The 15,643-nt window shown below is 37.7% G+C and overlaps 1 protein-coding gene and 1 long non-coding RNA gene across 2 annotated transcripts in view; one reads left to right on the top strand and one right to left on the bottom strand.

Moving 5' to 3' along the window:
• The window catches only part of LOC148367660 (CUB and sushi domain-containing protein 1-like), a 654,387-nt gene that overhangs the window by 77,591 nt on the left and 561,153 nt on the right, over positions 1-15,643 (bottom strand). Inside the window, exons 40-46 of the mRNA XM_088334675.1 lie at positions 11,893-12,011; positions 11,747-11,816; positions 8,796-8,912; positions 8,294-8,503; positions 6,924-7,112; positions 6,436-6,613; positions 1,992-2,137 (exon numbers count right to left, since the gene is read on the bottom strand). Coding sequence (XP_088190801.1) covers positions 1,992-2,137; positions 6,436-6,613; positions 6,924-7,112; positions 8,294-8,503; positions 8,796-8,912; positions 11,747-11,816; positions 11,893-12,011 — 1,029 coding nt within the window. The remainder of the gene's footprint in view (positions 1-1,991; positions 2,138-6,435; positions 6,614-6,923; positions 7,113-8,293; positions 8,504-8,795; positions 8,913-11,746; positions 11,817-11,892; positions 12,012-15,643) is intronic.
• Positions 1-15,643, top strand: part of LOC148367661 (uncharacterized) — a 33,912-nt gene that overhangs the window by 12,853 nt on the left and 5,416 nt on the right. The window lies entirely within an intron of this gene.

Consider the following 15,643-nt stretch of genomic DNA (forward strand, 5'->3'; position numbering starts at 1 on the left):
TAAATCAATAGGAAATAATACAGAGTATGTTTTACTCCAGCACAACAAACTTTAGATGCAGCTCAAATTATACCAGTTCATTATTCATTTTAACAATCATTTTACAACATTGATGTACTGTTGGATTTTGTCCTCAAGAGTCAAATAGGAAAAAATGGAAAGCACGGTGTTAAATATGGTGAAATGAGATCTGTGCCCTTTAGTGTTACCTGTGGTGTTCCACAGGGTTTAGTACTTGGCCCCCTTCTTTTCAGCATTTACATGCTTCCATTAGGTGATATTATTCGCAAGTATAATATCAGTTTCCATTCCTACGCACATGAAACTCAACTACATCTTCCGATGGAGGAATCTGCCACTCTAAACTGTGGAAATTTGGAGGTCTGCCTCACTGAGATAAAAGAATGGATGTCACTCAATTTCTTGCGCCTTAATTGTTTTCAAAAACGGCTCTGAACATTGACAAATGTAATATCACCCAGAGTGACTAAATGAAAAATTTAGGTGGAATGCTCTTCCTCCAGAGATTCTCTCTGCAACCTCATCGGAACTGTTAAAATCTAGGCCTAAAAAACATTTCTACTTTATAGCTTATGGATGACCTATATTTCATGTTGACAATTTGTTATTGCAACATCCTGGAATGGGGGATTACCTTATGTCAGGTACCTTCTCAAGGTTTCTTCATTTTCCTCATGTTGAGGTTTTTGAGTTTTGCCTGGCCCTCTTGTAGGTTCTAGATCAGGGGATGGTGCAATAATAGCCTGTGGTTTGCAATAATCGGTGGTCTGTGAGACTCCTTATGATTAAGGGCTATATAAATAAACAAGACTTGACTTGACTTGTCCATATGAGTAATTTGGATAATTTTAAGTAACAATATTATTATTACTATTACTTTTTAACAATAATTTCTGTAGTTTTTTTTCTGGTAAAGTAAGATAAATGCTATTTTTAATTAGTAAAACAGTCTAATATTGTATATGTTACAAAATTGTTCTCATTTTAAGTTGTATTTTTCTTTGGAAAACCTACCATCTATCAGATAAAACACAGGTGGGTAAACTAAGGCCCATGGGCCACATACAGCTTGCCATGATCTTTAATCAAAACCCGCTGTACCAAAAGTTAAAAAAATAAAAAATAAATTAAAAAAGGAATACATTTTTGTTGTTGTTTTGGAGCCACTTTTGTCTCCACTGTCTCTTTCTGACACCCATCCATAAAAGTATATATTTTCATAAAACATTGTGTCGTAAACTGCGTACATTTAAATAGTCTGAATGTGACTTTCAATATCATTTTTAATTGTGCATATTTTCTGTGTTTGCTTTTTTTTATCATGCTTTTATTGATTTAAAAAAAATATTATTATGATATTTCCCGTAACCCTGGTGAGGATAGGCGGTGTATAAAATGGATGGGCGGATTATTAGGATATTTATCAAATGTCATGCGAAATAAAACTACTTTGTATTGTGTATTTCCATTGTCATGATTACTGATGCGAGGCACCTGAGCCTGCTGCTTTGGCGCCAACTGCCTCGGACGCTGACTGGCTACGTGTCATGTTTTATACCCCCGTCTTCCTGTCTCCGGTTGTCAGTCCGTCTGCGAACCTCAGCTTATGTTGGGCAAGCTTTTCGTCCCTGACTCTCTCCTGTTCTGATTCCCATCTTTCCAGGCTCCAACCCCTTCTCTGATCTCGACCACGATTTTTGCTCCCCCGTCCCGGCTACTGATCTGTTTTTTCCGCTCTCGACACCGCCATCGATCGCCACGGAACCACTTCCGCGTCTGAGCAACCTGCTTCCTGCGACCAGCGATCTACGGATCATGTGTACCATGCTTTCCCTTCTTCCCAAAAAAACTAAGAGAAACGCATGCAAGTGGGTCCTGTCTCCATTCTGGTCCTGACATCCATATTATGATCCCTTTGCCTAAGCATAAACCTAACACAGATTTATGGCTCTAAACATAAAAAAATATACCATGGAAGTTGAGTATGAAGAATCCTCCGGTGGAAAAGTCTGAGTGGAAGCGAATCAGAACTTTAGAGCTGGAACTGTAGGCTGACTCTAATGCTGTGTTGCCACTGAAGACTCCCAGCTGAGGACTAGATGCATCTGGACCGTCCCTGCATGAGGACCAACCATGAGCAAAGACATATGACAAAGGACATTAAAACTGACTGCATAAGCTTAGTGTTTGTGACTTTAATGATCCAATTGTTTGCTCACTCTATCACCACTCAGCCTCAACAAGCCTGGGCTTTAAAGTCACAAGACACACTGCAAAATAATTACTGTAAGTATAAACAGATGCTCTTCTAGTATTATCACCCAGACATTGCCTCTGACATAACTGTAATTTGTTGACATGGAATTGCATTTGCTGTCTAATTCTAACAATAAATTGTGTGCGTCGCACAGGACAAGGCTAATCTTGTCATGAAAAGGAAGCGAGAATGAATGAGAGACTATTACAAATGGTTATTCATATTCATTTAGGTCTGTCTGGGGTGGCGCTGATTTAAATTTTACTGCACTTGTTTGCGTTCTCACCCTGTTGTAAACAAGTTCATTTAACAAAGTGCTTGGATTAAAGGTTTAGCTTAGCTCATTCAATATTGAACATTGTTGAAAGGTTACATTTTCTAAAGTTCCTAAATGCACCTTTTTTGTTTTTAATGAGCAAGCGTTTGGATTAAAACAAGAGTTGTAAAAGTTTAATTCAAAAAGACGGCCTGGAATCTCTTGGCTGCTCAATAATTCAAGTTCCTCTGTAAGGTGTTGGAACTTATTTAGTGAATGAAAACGTACTAATTGTCTCTTTATATTCAAATTGACTATGCAGTGTTGCGTGGATCTTATTTTTGTGCCTGCAAAACAGAATTTATTACCAACTACTGCTTTTATTTTAACTATTTAGATTTAATAGCTTTTTAGTGGCCATATTTATAACTTCCTCTTCAGCTCGATAAAATCTTGTACTCCGCTAGGTGGCAGTTCACATCCTTTATCTTTGTTCTGTATTGGCATTGATAACAACCTAGTGAGCAGTGTTTGCAACAAGATTAGACATGGCACAGCAGGATAAACATGTTCTAACTACTTGAAGGAGAAACCTAAAATAAACGAACCTCAGGATAAATGGGCAACCCTATTTACACGGTAGTGCTTGGAGATTGATCTATGTTGTAATAATATTGCAAAAAAAAAATGTGTAGCATAACATCAGTGCAATGAAAAGGAGTCCAATAACATTAAATACTAGCAAAAATCCCTAGGTTGATAAACAAGATAGGAGTACCCAATTTTCCATTTAAACTGATATATATTTTAAAATATATATATATTTTTCACAGTCTTTGGCTCTCATTTAGGGTTGTGATGGGCCAGAAAGGTAGCCTGTTAGTCTTGTTTCAAGGGATCTGTGGCAACTACCAGAGGGCAGTAAGTCAAAGAGGCTGTGGCCAGGGTGAGAAAATTCCTTCAAAAAGGTGTTTTCTCTGTTGCAGTATAGCAATCTGGCAATATACATCAGAGTGGGCAGAGAGCAGCCCATGATTTTTTAGGATGTGTTGAGTACTCTCTGTATGTTTTTTTTCTGTCTGCTTCCATGCTCCCAGCCCACCAAACACTGAGTTACGTATATCCATCTGATGTAGTTAATTGTAGCTGACCTTATAGATTTTCAGCGATGTAATACATAGTACAAGTCATCTATCAAGTTATTCAAGGTATTTCCATACATTAATAAGAGAGTAAGATAAATGTGCAACCAGAAAAAAATCCCAAGTCAACTGATACCCTTGCTTTAAATTCCAAAAGGATATAGTAGGTGAGAATTCAAAATTGCTGTATGAAACTATGAGGAGAAAAAAACTATTGCACACAAGTGCAAAAACAATATAAAAAAGAATATTCATTATTATTGGACCTGAATTTATTGCGAGATTGTTATAATGCACTATTCTTTTTCATTGCATTATTAATACAATTTGTGCCAGTTTTATGTTGTTATTGTTTTTTCTTGCCTATTTATCTTGATAGCCTTTTATCTTTTCTCTTCAAAGTCCTTCTTACATGTCTTACCATGGAGTTCCTTGTCTTATCTTTTATATCAATGACAATGAAGACAATTCTATTCTATTCTATTCTATTCTAATTGGCAAATGTCACCAAGCACACAAGCTAAATCTTATCTCACTCACTTTTATTTTATTATCCGTGATCTAAAAGCCAAACTGATAAACCAAAGAGTACTACTGAAATTTTACTCTGGTGGTGACTATTTTGACATGAAATATTCATGTTTCTTTTGTCCCTTTAGAGGCCATGATAAATGTTCTGGGGGCATTATTGAGTGCATATCCAACTTTTTATTTTTATTTTGTTTTTACATTTATTGCACAAACAGGAAAATAAAAGGTTAAGCATGGACAATAGATGCTGCCGGAACAGTTTGCTTCCATGTCATCTGAAGGCATGTGAAATTTGTATGATATACATTCCAAAGACATGCATTTCAGGTGAATTGGCCAGTCCAAATTGTCCCTAGGTGTGACTGAGCGAGTGAGTTGTCTGTCCCCGTGTGCCCTGCGATTGGCTGGCAACCAGTTCAGGGTGTCCCCTGCCCACTGCCCGATGATTGCTGGGATGGGCTCCAGCACCCCGCGACCCTACTGAGGATAAGCGGTGCAGCTAATGAGGTGAGATAATCATTTTTTGAATCCAAGGCCATATTTCTGCTGCCGTAAACTCGTCATTTATCTTTATGACTACCAGTCTTAAAAGTGTAATGAAAGACTTTCGACTGCTGTTTAACATGCAGAATAAAGGGACCAAGCACCTGAAAATGTTTGAGCGGGTACAGTTGGATAATCAGATTCTAAGAAACGATTATAAGTGGAAAAAAAATCAATCTAGGCTGTGTATCAACACTGTTATCCTAAATTTGCTCTTAGTTTTTATAATCGTCTTCATTGGTGCAGGGATGAACCCTCAAAGCCAAACAACTTCTTCCCATGACAGAAGCCACAGCTTTATATACTTGCCAAAAATATCAACATTCGCATTACATTACAAAGCAAGCTAAACACAACATGAAAAGTTAAGCAAATCTGGCTAATCTGAATTTTGCGGAATGATTCAAAGGTAAAAAAAGAACAAACAAAAAAACATCCGGGCAGTGTATCAACACACTCATTGTGAATTTGCTCCTAATTTATATGGTCAACGTCAGCTTCTAGGGCTGCCACAACACAGATTGATTTCCATATTCCTTTACAGAGGGAGAGCTTCAATGTCAAAGAAAATGTTTGAAACCTAAAGGAAAATACAAAAGGCAGGCTAATTATTTGTTGGTGTGAGCACATCAGTCACATGGGGACTGATGTCCAAAAAGTGCAAATCAGGATTGGTAATCCATTTTGGCCAATTATAAGTTTAACAAGGTTTTTTCTTTATCAAAATGTTTTCTTACACCACCAGCACAATTGTCTGATTGTGGCAGCCGGAAACTCCTTCACGACACTATACACAAACAGGCATTTTGGTTTTCACAATAGTCATATTATAAATTAACATATTTTTGGGAACACTACAAGGTCAGAAAGCAATTGTCTACTGGTCAGTGGATGGTTCTGCTTACACACCCACCCGACTAATATCCCTCTGCACTTGATGATTATCATTTGTGGGCTTCTCCTAACATGTACCACTGGACTCCGAAGGGCGTCGACATGGGTAGCATACTGCTGGTATTACAATTTTCCCTCAAAATAGATCATTTTACTTGAGTCGAGTTATACTCAATGCACTAACACTTGGCAAACATATGACGAGGAAATGAGAATATTGTTCAGAGGTGACCCAAACATGTCAGATGTTGCTCAGTCTCACAGGATTTGGGAACTCGGCTCCAGTGCTCTCTTTCATTACATTCGGCAATCCCCACTGAATCTACGAGAGTTAGCGAGCCTCCATGGATTCTGCCCGGGCCGGTCCACTGAGTCAGATTAAATTGGTCAGTGGTCCCATTGTAAATGCATTACTCTCACACTCCCTGTATTACAATCGTATCCCCACATTGAATTCCATTATAGCTACAGAAGAGCCGAGGAGTGCATAAAACAGAGTATGTATGAGAAGGCTATGCTGTTGGGATTAATGTGAATTTACCAAACGACAGAACAATCAGACTCATATACACACCTGTAAGATTTCATATACTTCCCCCTGTAATGAGCTGTTTCAAAAAATTGTGTCATAGAGCTGCATTGCATTATTCGAAAAGGCTGTCAAACACAATACGCAGCCACACAAACAGACCCACACCACACAAAAAACGAAAAAAATCAGTGAGAAATGGATGTCCATCTATACCAAAAAGACACACGTTTTATTGTCCATGAAAGGGTTTTGCACTTACCATACAGCAATGTAATCGGTGACAGGCTCTGTCTGCAACAAGGTGAAGTTGATGTAAACTCCATGTCCGTGGGGTACAGATAGGAGCCAGCTACAGTCCTGGGAGTTGGGGTATTCATTGGGGTACTGAGGCGAATAAATGGTCCCATTTTCAGCTGTGACATTATATCCACAGGGAGCTGTAAAGGCAGTTATCAAAGATTATTTATTAGGAACTATTGAACAATTTTAAAACTTGCTACGGCTTCAAGACTTGAGATACATGAGCAGAAAAAACGGCAGAACAGTGCCTTTAGCAAGCAGTTGCTTAAGGAGGAGGTTTTGGTGATAATCAATTGCAATGTAGCTTATTTTGAAGAAATACGTTTGGATTTTCGGTGTTTTGAAAGAGCTGTTGGTGAATTTTGCTCCAATGTTGCATTGTGTCACACATTACAAATGCAGTTGAGATTGACGTGATTGAATTGCACCTCATTGAGATGTTATTACCTTCACAGCGAGGAAATGGGTGGTTCCACTTCCGGTTGGTCCCATGTAGACATGTCAGGACTGGGTGTCCAATCAGAACATAGCCAGAATAGCACACGAATGTTATTGAGCGGCCAGCGCTGTAGTCAGTGTTGATTATGTCACCATTGGCGAATGGAGATGGATCTTGGCAGTTTAGAAGTTGATAAGCTAAGGACAAACATAACAATTTGTCGGGTGACGACTGGAAACAGAAATCGGGTTATACCAGACTTTCTTCAATGTGGACGTTGTCACAATTTTCCCAATGTGTGAGTGTATCAGTGTGCATAAGATTCTGAGACGTTGGATGAGTAGATAGGCGGGGATTTTTCTTGTTCTGCATTAAATACTTGACTTATTGACTGAGAAGTGCTTTACCAATATCATTTGGATTGATTTGTTTCAATGTAAGGTATTTTTAAAAACATGATATGGGAAAAATTTACGAAAATCAAGGCCTGACTCTATAAATGGCTAAGATCGGAGTGAGCTGAATATGGCACTTTTCTAATCAACGTTGGCACCAATTTTGCTTTTTTTTTACTACACTATGCAAAATAATTTGTTTTTACTTTGGTATTTTCCGAGAGATTTTTTTTTTTTTTTTTTTTGCTTTTCATGTTTTTTTACCTGAAAATCATTTTTAATGGAAGAAAAGGACAGGGCTGAGAAATAATGAGGAAAAAAGTTATGTATGTGTTGAATTTGTTCTGCACAGTACTAACTCGTATGGCTCTCAATTAAAATATTGTTAAAATCATAATACATTAACCAAAATTTTACCGTATCATTTATGGAGGATCAATGATGAATACAATTTTTGCCTGTAAGACCCAATAGTAAACTCATTGTACAGACCATGGGACTTAGCAAGACATGAATCAAATTGGCAGGTCTTGACCATAGCAAATTAGGTTGAAAACAGGGGCAATGATCTCATGCATGGGAATGAAGGTGAGCCTGCGTGTCCTTTAGCAGGTTACGCTGGCAGTAAAAACCCCAGTGACATGTTTTGTGATTTCGACGAAAACCATTTGGGGTTTAGGAAAAGGTGAACGTGTAGATGAGGGGACTTTGTTAACATGTCATCACCTTTAAATGATTAAAGGTTAAAGGCATAAGGTTGCCTTTGAAGCGACAAAAAAAAAACACCCTTTCGTCATACTCTGTTTGTTGGAGATGGCCGAGGCATTTGGATGCTAATCAATCATAATCTGTAACACACACTGAAGAAGTGATGCCCAACCAGATGACTCTATTTAGTTTGTCACTTTTAATTAAAAAGGTGGTCAGTCTCTGTATGAAGTCAAACGAAGGTTCTGACCTGTGACGACCAAAGGTGAGCTCACCTTGATACGTGAGTTTGAAGCCTATCCTGTTCTCTGAGTGGTCACTGTAGAAGTGGATTATGGTCTGATGGGTGGTGCTCAAAAGAGATGGCGGAACTTGTGAACCAGTGAACTGTCCAATGAGGGACGAGCTGTGCTGCGGTCCTGATCGCACCTCTAAGAAGTCATGGTTGTCTTCAGAGGAAAAGTTAAGGAACTGAATATGGGCACCTGAAATGCAAAAACAATCACACGATTTGAGCAATTAAAAAAATAATATAAAGCAAATAATATTCAATACAACATTCTAGCACATACATGTTCTCAAGCCTACAACCAGATATTGTTAATGTCCTATTTCAACCCTAAATCTTCACACATTTGCCCCTAATTAAGCACGAGAATGCCTGTTAATAATAAACTGAGTCTTTCCCACTGAGTTTGTGCTATAAACTACACGGACAGATGTACTGACAGCGCTTCATCCTCTTAAGGAATTATCTTGCAGCTCCGTCATACTTACCATATCCTGTTGGCAAGATGATTTGCCAGGTGCAGTCCAGGTTACCAGGGTAGTTTCCGGGGAAACCTGGACTCAGGATCACTCCAGTGACCTCGGACAATACCCCACCACAACGAGCTGACACAAAAAGAGAAAGAAAAAAGAAAGTCTTGTTAATGAGGTGATGCCTGCTTCAACACAAACATATAAAAATAAAACAAAACACAAAAAGAGGACCATATAGACCACTGACAAAAAAAAGACTTTAAAAAAGTGACCTTACATTCTATTCTATTCTCTATTCTATTCTTCTTCTTCTATTCTTACAATGTTTGTAAGGTCATGTGTTTTAGGTTTTTCAGTCTTAAAGAATATCAGCTTTTGTAGAATAAAATAAATTACTTATTGCTCATATATTTACAAGTACTAATAGTTAATGCAATGATGGACTATTTTCTAGTTTTAGTTTTAAATGAACAGAACTTAAAAATGTGTTTCATGGTCCTTAGGGGCTCTTTGTTACATTGCTTTTTTTTTGTTTTGTTTCTTTACATTGTTTGGGGGTTTAACTCCTGAATTTTGCTCTTTAACAGTTGTTGTAGAGAATTTATAGAAATATATATTTTACACTGTTAAGGGTTTTTAGATTGTATAATTTACACTATTTGCACTTTCTGACTTTATTTTCATAATATTGTGCAATGGAAGGTATAGTTTGCATGCTGTCATTGTTATATTTGTATTTTTGTCACATTGCTGCTTTTTTAAAATTTGACTCGCTCAACCTTTCTTCTGAAACAGTTGCATTAGAAACATTTCTACTCATTCTTATATACAGTTAAAGTTCAAATTGGATTTGAGTTATTTAATAAAAAATGAAAACATTTTAGTGCCAGAAATCTTAGTGCTGTGTTTATCATAAATATAAACCAACTCAAAGTGGGGGGTTCATTTATCAAGACATATCCAAGCGAAAAATATCTGTATCAGATTGGTATCAATCAATACTACTATGAATTTACTTGGTTTGGATTGTTACTAAGATTTTAGCACAGACTTAATAAGCGTTTAGCCTCAGTTGCACTAGCCACATTACCGTTAACAGGCTATTGACAGCTCTCATAACCAATGAACCTAACCTATTAGCAACCTATTAACCTCCATTGAAATTTAATTGTAAAACAATTTTTCATTTGTTTCTTTTTCTTTTTGATTCTCATTCATTCTAAATTGAAATTAAAAAATGGTAATACAGACAGCAATCTCAGCTGTCATGTAACCATTCCGATGGTATACTTGTGTCGATGGACACCATCACGGTCATATTTTGATGAATATTCAAATTAGCATTACTATGATATTAACACATAAACTGTGTCATTATAAACATGACAATAAATACATATACACGTACAGGGTATAATAATAATAATAATAATAATAATTTCCTTTGTATTGTCATTCTTTGTAACAATGTACACAGAACGAAATGTCGATACACCTGACCCGTTGTAGCGAGTCGATGCAGCCGCAGCCAACAGAGGGCGCCGCCATTATACCAATTAGGTATGTCTCGGCCGAGGCGCGAACCAGCGACCTCCCAGTCTCAAAGCGGGCACACTACTATCTAGGCTACTGAGCTGGTATGAAGGGTTACTTTAATAATGCAATCAGATAAAGGGAGCAATTACCTGATGAAAAATTTAATTAGTAACGTAATCCGAATGCCAAAATATTAAAGTAATCTAACTTGATCCCTTTCAATTAATGAGATCAGGCGACAACAGATTGTGTGTGTAGGAATGAGACTGCAGAGAGAGAGAGAGAGAGAGAGAGAGAGAGAGAGAGAGAGAGAGAGAGAGAGAGAGAGAGAGAGAGAGAGAGAGAGAGAGAGAGAGAGAGAGAGAGAGAGAGAGAGAGAGAGAGAGAGAGAGAGAGAGAGAGAGAGAGAGAGAGAGAGGAGACATGTGAATGTAATCAAAGCTATTGCGAACGAGGAAAAGAATAAAAAAAGTTAAACTCACGCTCGCGGGACTTCAATATTGTCCCAGGTAGTGTACAACAGAAAAATCTTCCATATTTTACAAAATATACCTGTAATTTGATTACGTCTCGTTTTCTTTAACTGTAACGAAATACAATTATTATTTTTGTTTACTGATCAGATAACACTGTTACATATATTCTGTTACTTCCTAGACCTGTACACATATAACGTCACACCACTCTTGGGTTTTTTGTTTTAGATCACAGCCATGGCTGTTGTTGTTTGTAGCAGCCAACTTTTCTTGTGCATTTTGTTCACGGGTCTTTGTCAAGCATGTTTTCCTTGAATAAGCTCTACAGTGTGTTTTCAGTCCTTTACTCAACCCGTGGAGTTTTCTTTTGCAAAATAAGTAGCAATATTATGTTACTTTTAATGTTGAAAAGTTTTATTTGTTTAACATTGCATACCAAATGTTTTTTCCTTGTAGTATGATGAAACGCCCCCCCAAAAATTCTGACTATAATCTTTATGTTTTAACAGTCCCCCTTCTCTCCACTTGTTTCTTTTATCAGTAGTGTTAGCAACTTTTCAGCACGAACAGTCATTTGTAAATGTGGAGGCACACACACAAACACGACAGCAAGAGGTTAGCGATGAACACAGCAAAGCTAAAAATAGATTGCCCTGGACAAGGTCAGTTTGAAATGGAATTGCCCTTCTTTAAGTCTCCGGCAAGAAGTAAATTATTAGGGTCATAAGACAAACACCAATGCAATCACTTCCTTGCCGAACACAAGGAGAAGTTTTGGCTCCCGCAACTGATCTGCTCACATAACCACTCGTCTTTGTGTAATTGTGAAGCGGACAAAAAGTTAACTGCCCTCTCTTGCCAACCCAAATGCTGCTGGATTTTTGTGTCTTTCTTCATGTTAAATACTAATCAGAAAAATAAATTCTGAGTCAGTCCGAGGATGTGTTTGCATACCTAGGCAAAGAGGAGGTGGATAGTTCCATCTACGCACAGTACCGGGCATGCAGGTAATGTGAGAATGGCCCTAAATGGGAAAGGGGGAAAATGCACTCAATTACTTACAAAAGTAGTGCTGTAATGTTTGGTGGACTCAATCTTACCTGTAAGGTGTATCCAGGCTCACAAGTAAAGGCCACTACTTCGTTGACCATGTATCTATCTCCTGATTTGATGCCGTTTGCTGGAATCATCGGTTCAGGACAGGTCGTCAGACCGACAGCTGCAAAACAATTAAACAATTGGGGTATTATTTTGCATAAAATAAAACTTTTTCAGGTTGTTTGTATAAGAGACCAATGAGATTTTGCGTCAAATGTCTTAATGACATGCTATTTCATTTCAACAAAGATTTGGGGTGTTTTTAAACAATATAGGACATGTTTTTGCTGTGTTAACAAACTTAACTACAATTTGTAATTTTTGTGAGGTTGTTTTAACAACACTGTAATTTTGAGTTTTTTTTTGTACAATCAAACCAAATATTTTGACAATGTTATGAATAAACTCTTCTGTGGGTTTTAAAACCAACAAACAAACATTCCTCCCACATTCCAAAGACATGCATTTCAGGTGAATTGGCCGGTCCAAATTGTCCCTAGGTGTGACTGAGCCAGTGAGTGGTCTGTCCCCGTGTGCCCCGCGATTGGCTGATAACCAGTTCAGGGTGTCCCCTGCCCACTGCCCGGAGATGGCTGGGATGGGCTCCAGCCCCCGCGCGACAGGATATGCGGTACAGCTAATAAGATGAGATAACAAAACAGACAGATTTTTATAATCGAGCAATTTAGGGTTATTTTTGGAATTATCTGGGTTAATTTATTTCTTTTAAAAGTGTGGAGAAAATGTGGGTAGTCTGAAAAAACATTAATATTATTTATTTATTTGTGTGTATTTTGAAAACAGGTATCTGTTGGTGTAAACAAGAAAGTTGGGTCAAAATAACCCAAGAAGTGGATCAGTCCACTTCAAACCCAAATCACCTTTTTTTTGTAGAAACTCCATGCTTAGGCCACAACATGCACAGTGTGCCGAAATGTAAATGTAATAATTTCCTCACTCTTACATTAAATCCATTTTGTATCATATGAGTGAAGCAGAAATTATTGGTAGTAGTGGTTCCTCGATATAAAATACTCCTCAGAAGTTGAGCCCTCATGCTGGTATTGATACCAATAGAAGGGATTAAAAGCATGCCAAATTTAACAATACTTCATGCCCAACAAAATTATCTTTTAGTTCGTTTGTTTCATCCCATCACATTCAAGGCACTTTTTGATGGTTTTTCATTTCCTTAATTACTCACTCCTAAAGTTAATCAAAAAAAGCAATCTCATTTCCACACCATTTGTTTGCATGACACAAGACAAATGAGTCTTGTGATGATCAACATTATTCAACACTTAGGAGTCAATTAAACATATTTGATTAATTTGATGTTGAAATACATGTGGCAGATGAATACTAGATGAATACTAGAACACTGTATGTGTCAGTTGTTTAATTTCTATCATTGAAATCTAATATCTGACTTTTTAAAATGCTCTTGGGATGGTGGAAAGCAATTAGTCAGGGGTGGGCAGCCTGGTCTTAGAGGGCCCTATGTCCTGCATGTTTTTGGAGATTTCTCATCTCCAACTCAGGTAATATAAAATGTCAGATTACTCTCACGCTTTGCAGGAGCTTGATAATGATCCTGATGACTGCAATCACCAGTATTGGAGCAGAAAAAAACACGAAAAACATGCAGGGACCCTCAAGGACTGGTTTTGCCCAGCCCTGGTTTAAATAGTGTATACATTATACAACACAATTAACTCATTCAGTGCAATTTGTTTCTTTAAAATGGGAAGAGTTGTTTCAAGACAATGTTTGCCATTTTAACAAATTTTTGAAGGCCTAAGGGAAATGTTGTTCTCCACTTATATAGGCCTATCAAAAGAAAGCTCAAACCCTCATCTTTTATTAAAGTAAGAATGTTTCTAGCAGTTGAACATTGCTAGGTTTCAAAAAGAAATACTCGGTTCAAAGACATTTTCAGAGAAAAACTGCTTCTTGTGAAAGGATGCATTAAAGCAGAAATTTCACTTTGGTGCTTTTTTTGCATTTGTTTACCTCCAATATCTAAACAATGCTTTACATAATCTCAAGGACACTTAGGTAGCAAAATACTATTTTATTGCAAGAACACTAAACTTTTGCTTGAACGATTCACTTACTTTGCAAGAACTTTTCAGCGTCTGTCTTTTCCGGTGAAGTGATCAAATGAGTTCGGTCACCATGGTGATCTCTTTCCTTCTGACATGCACGGAAAGTCACCCCCCCTTTGTTGAAGCTCTGTTGAAGTGTTGACTATTTATCAATTTATCCGCTTTTTTCACTACACTGCTTCACTACGCCTACTTGATGTATGGCCTGCCTACACAGTTTTAATAGCTGAATACAGGAAGCAACGTTAAGAAGTGGGGGCTTCCTCGATATGTGGACAAAGATCTAGTCAAAGCCTCTCCTGCCATTTAAATGTGATTTATCACACTGAAATCATTCCCAGACGCTCAACACTTATGGATAAGCTTTTTAATCAAATAAATATTTACGGTTTGGCACTCAGGAACAATGCTTTTGAAAACATATTTATACATCATCGCATTGAATGAGGTAAGGTTCACCACATTGAGGTTAACAAAGCTTCATCAATTGACATGAGAAAGCTGCCTGTCTGAGTATGTATATTGTGTGTTTATGTGTGTGTGCCTGTGTGCATATGTGTGTGTGCGCTATACTTCAATTTGTTTGTGCGTTTCTGCCTCAAACTTCTGCAGGAGACTGCCTGAGAGTAAGTGGTTACCATGACAACAGTAGGGCGGGAAAGGGATAAAGCAGGAGTGGAGAGAAGTGAATGTTTGTGTGTTCCCGTTCTTGTTTGTTCATCATCTACCTGCCCACCAGCAAAATAATGTGATCCCACGGAGATCACGCATGCCACGGCGCACACACACAAGTACACGCAAACACGCGCAGTTTTGTATGTATACGCTGACGTAAGACAAAGGGGTTGGGGGTATGCTTTGGTATGATGAAGCACACAGTGCGTTATTAGTCTGAGCATCAGAGCGCCGTCATGACAACTGATCAATGAAACTAGTTCATTTGGCTGACCATCCCTCTTTCTTGTGCCTCCCCTATGGAGGAATCTAGCATTTAAAATGCTGACAGCACGACAAAGCGAGCCTCTCTGGGCGCTCGGCAACGGCTACACGGTGTCAGCATTTTGGTCAAATATGAAGAGATTTACTACAATAAGGCTTCAGTGAGGGAAAAAAACCCAGAAGAATATTACTTGTAAGGCCGACACTTAACGCATGCTTAAGCGTTTTAACCACAATACCTGAGCAATTTTGTGAAATTTGTGAGCCAGTTTTACATTCTAAAACTGTAAGCTTCACCATAAAGGTAAAATTGAGTGGTTTCAGGCGTTTGGTGGCTGTTTTCTCTAAATCTAGGATGAGAATGTTGAAAGTAAGAAAAGGGCTATTTCAAATAAAGTCCAAATGCCAACCTGAACCTTCAAAAAGATTAAAAAGGAAGGGTTTATTGCTTAGCTCGTCTTTAGAATTTCAGAATCTTGCATGTGGAAAAAAAGGAGCTTGAGCTCCAATGATGATTTCAGCGAGAAAATGACATCAGCAAGTACAAATATTTTAATGTAACAGAAACCACATTTAAGTGAATATGATTTAGAAAAACACACAATTAAGGAGAATTAGTAATTTTATGTATGCCCACATATATATACAGGTATATATATATATATATATATATATATATATATATATATATATATATACTGATACG

The sequence above is a fragment of the Urocampus carinirostris genome, chromosome 4, assembly GCF_059441175.1.
Source record: "Urocampus carinirostris isolate Australia breed hairy pipefish chromosome 4, RoL_Ucar_1.0, whole genome shotgun sequence".
Taxonomy (NCBI): Eukaryota; Metazoa; Chordata; class Actinopteri; order Syngnathiformes; family Syngnathidae; genus Urocampus; species Urocampus carinirostris.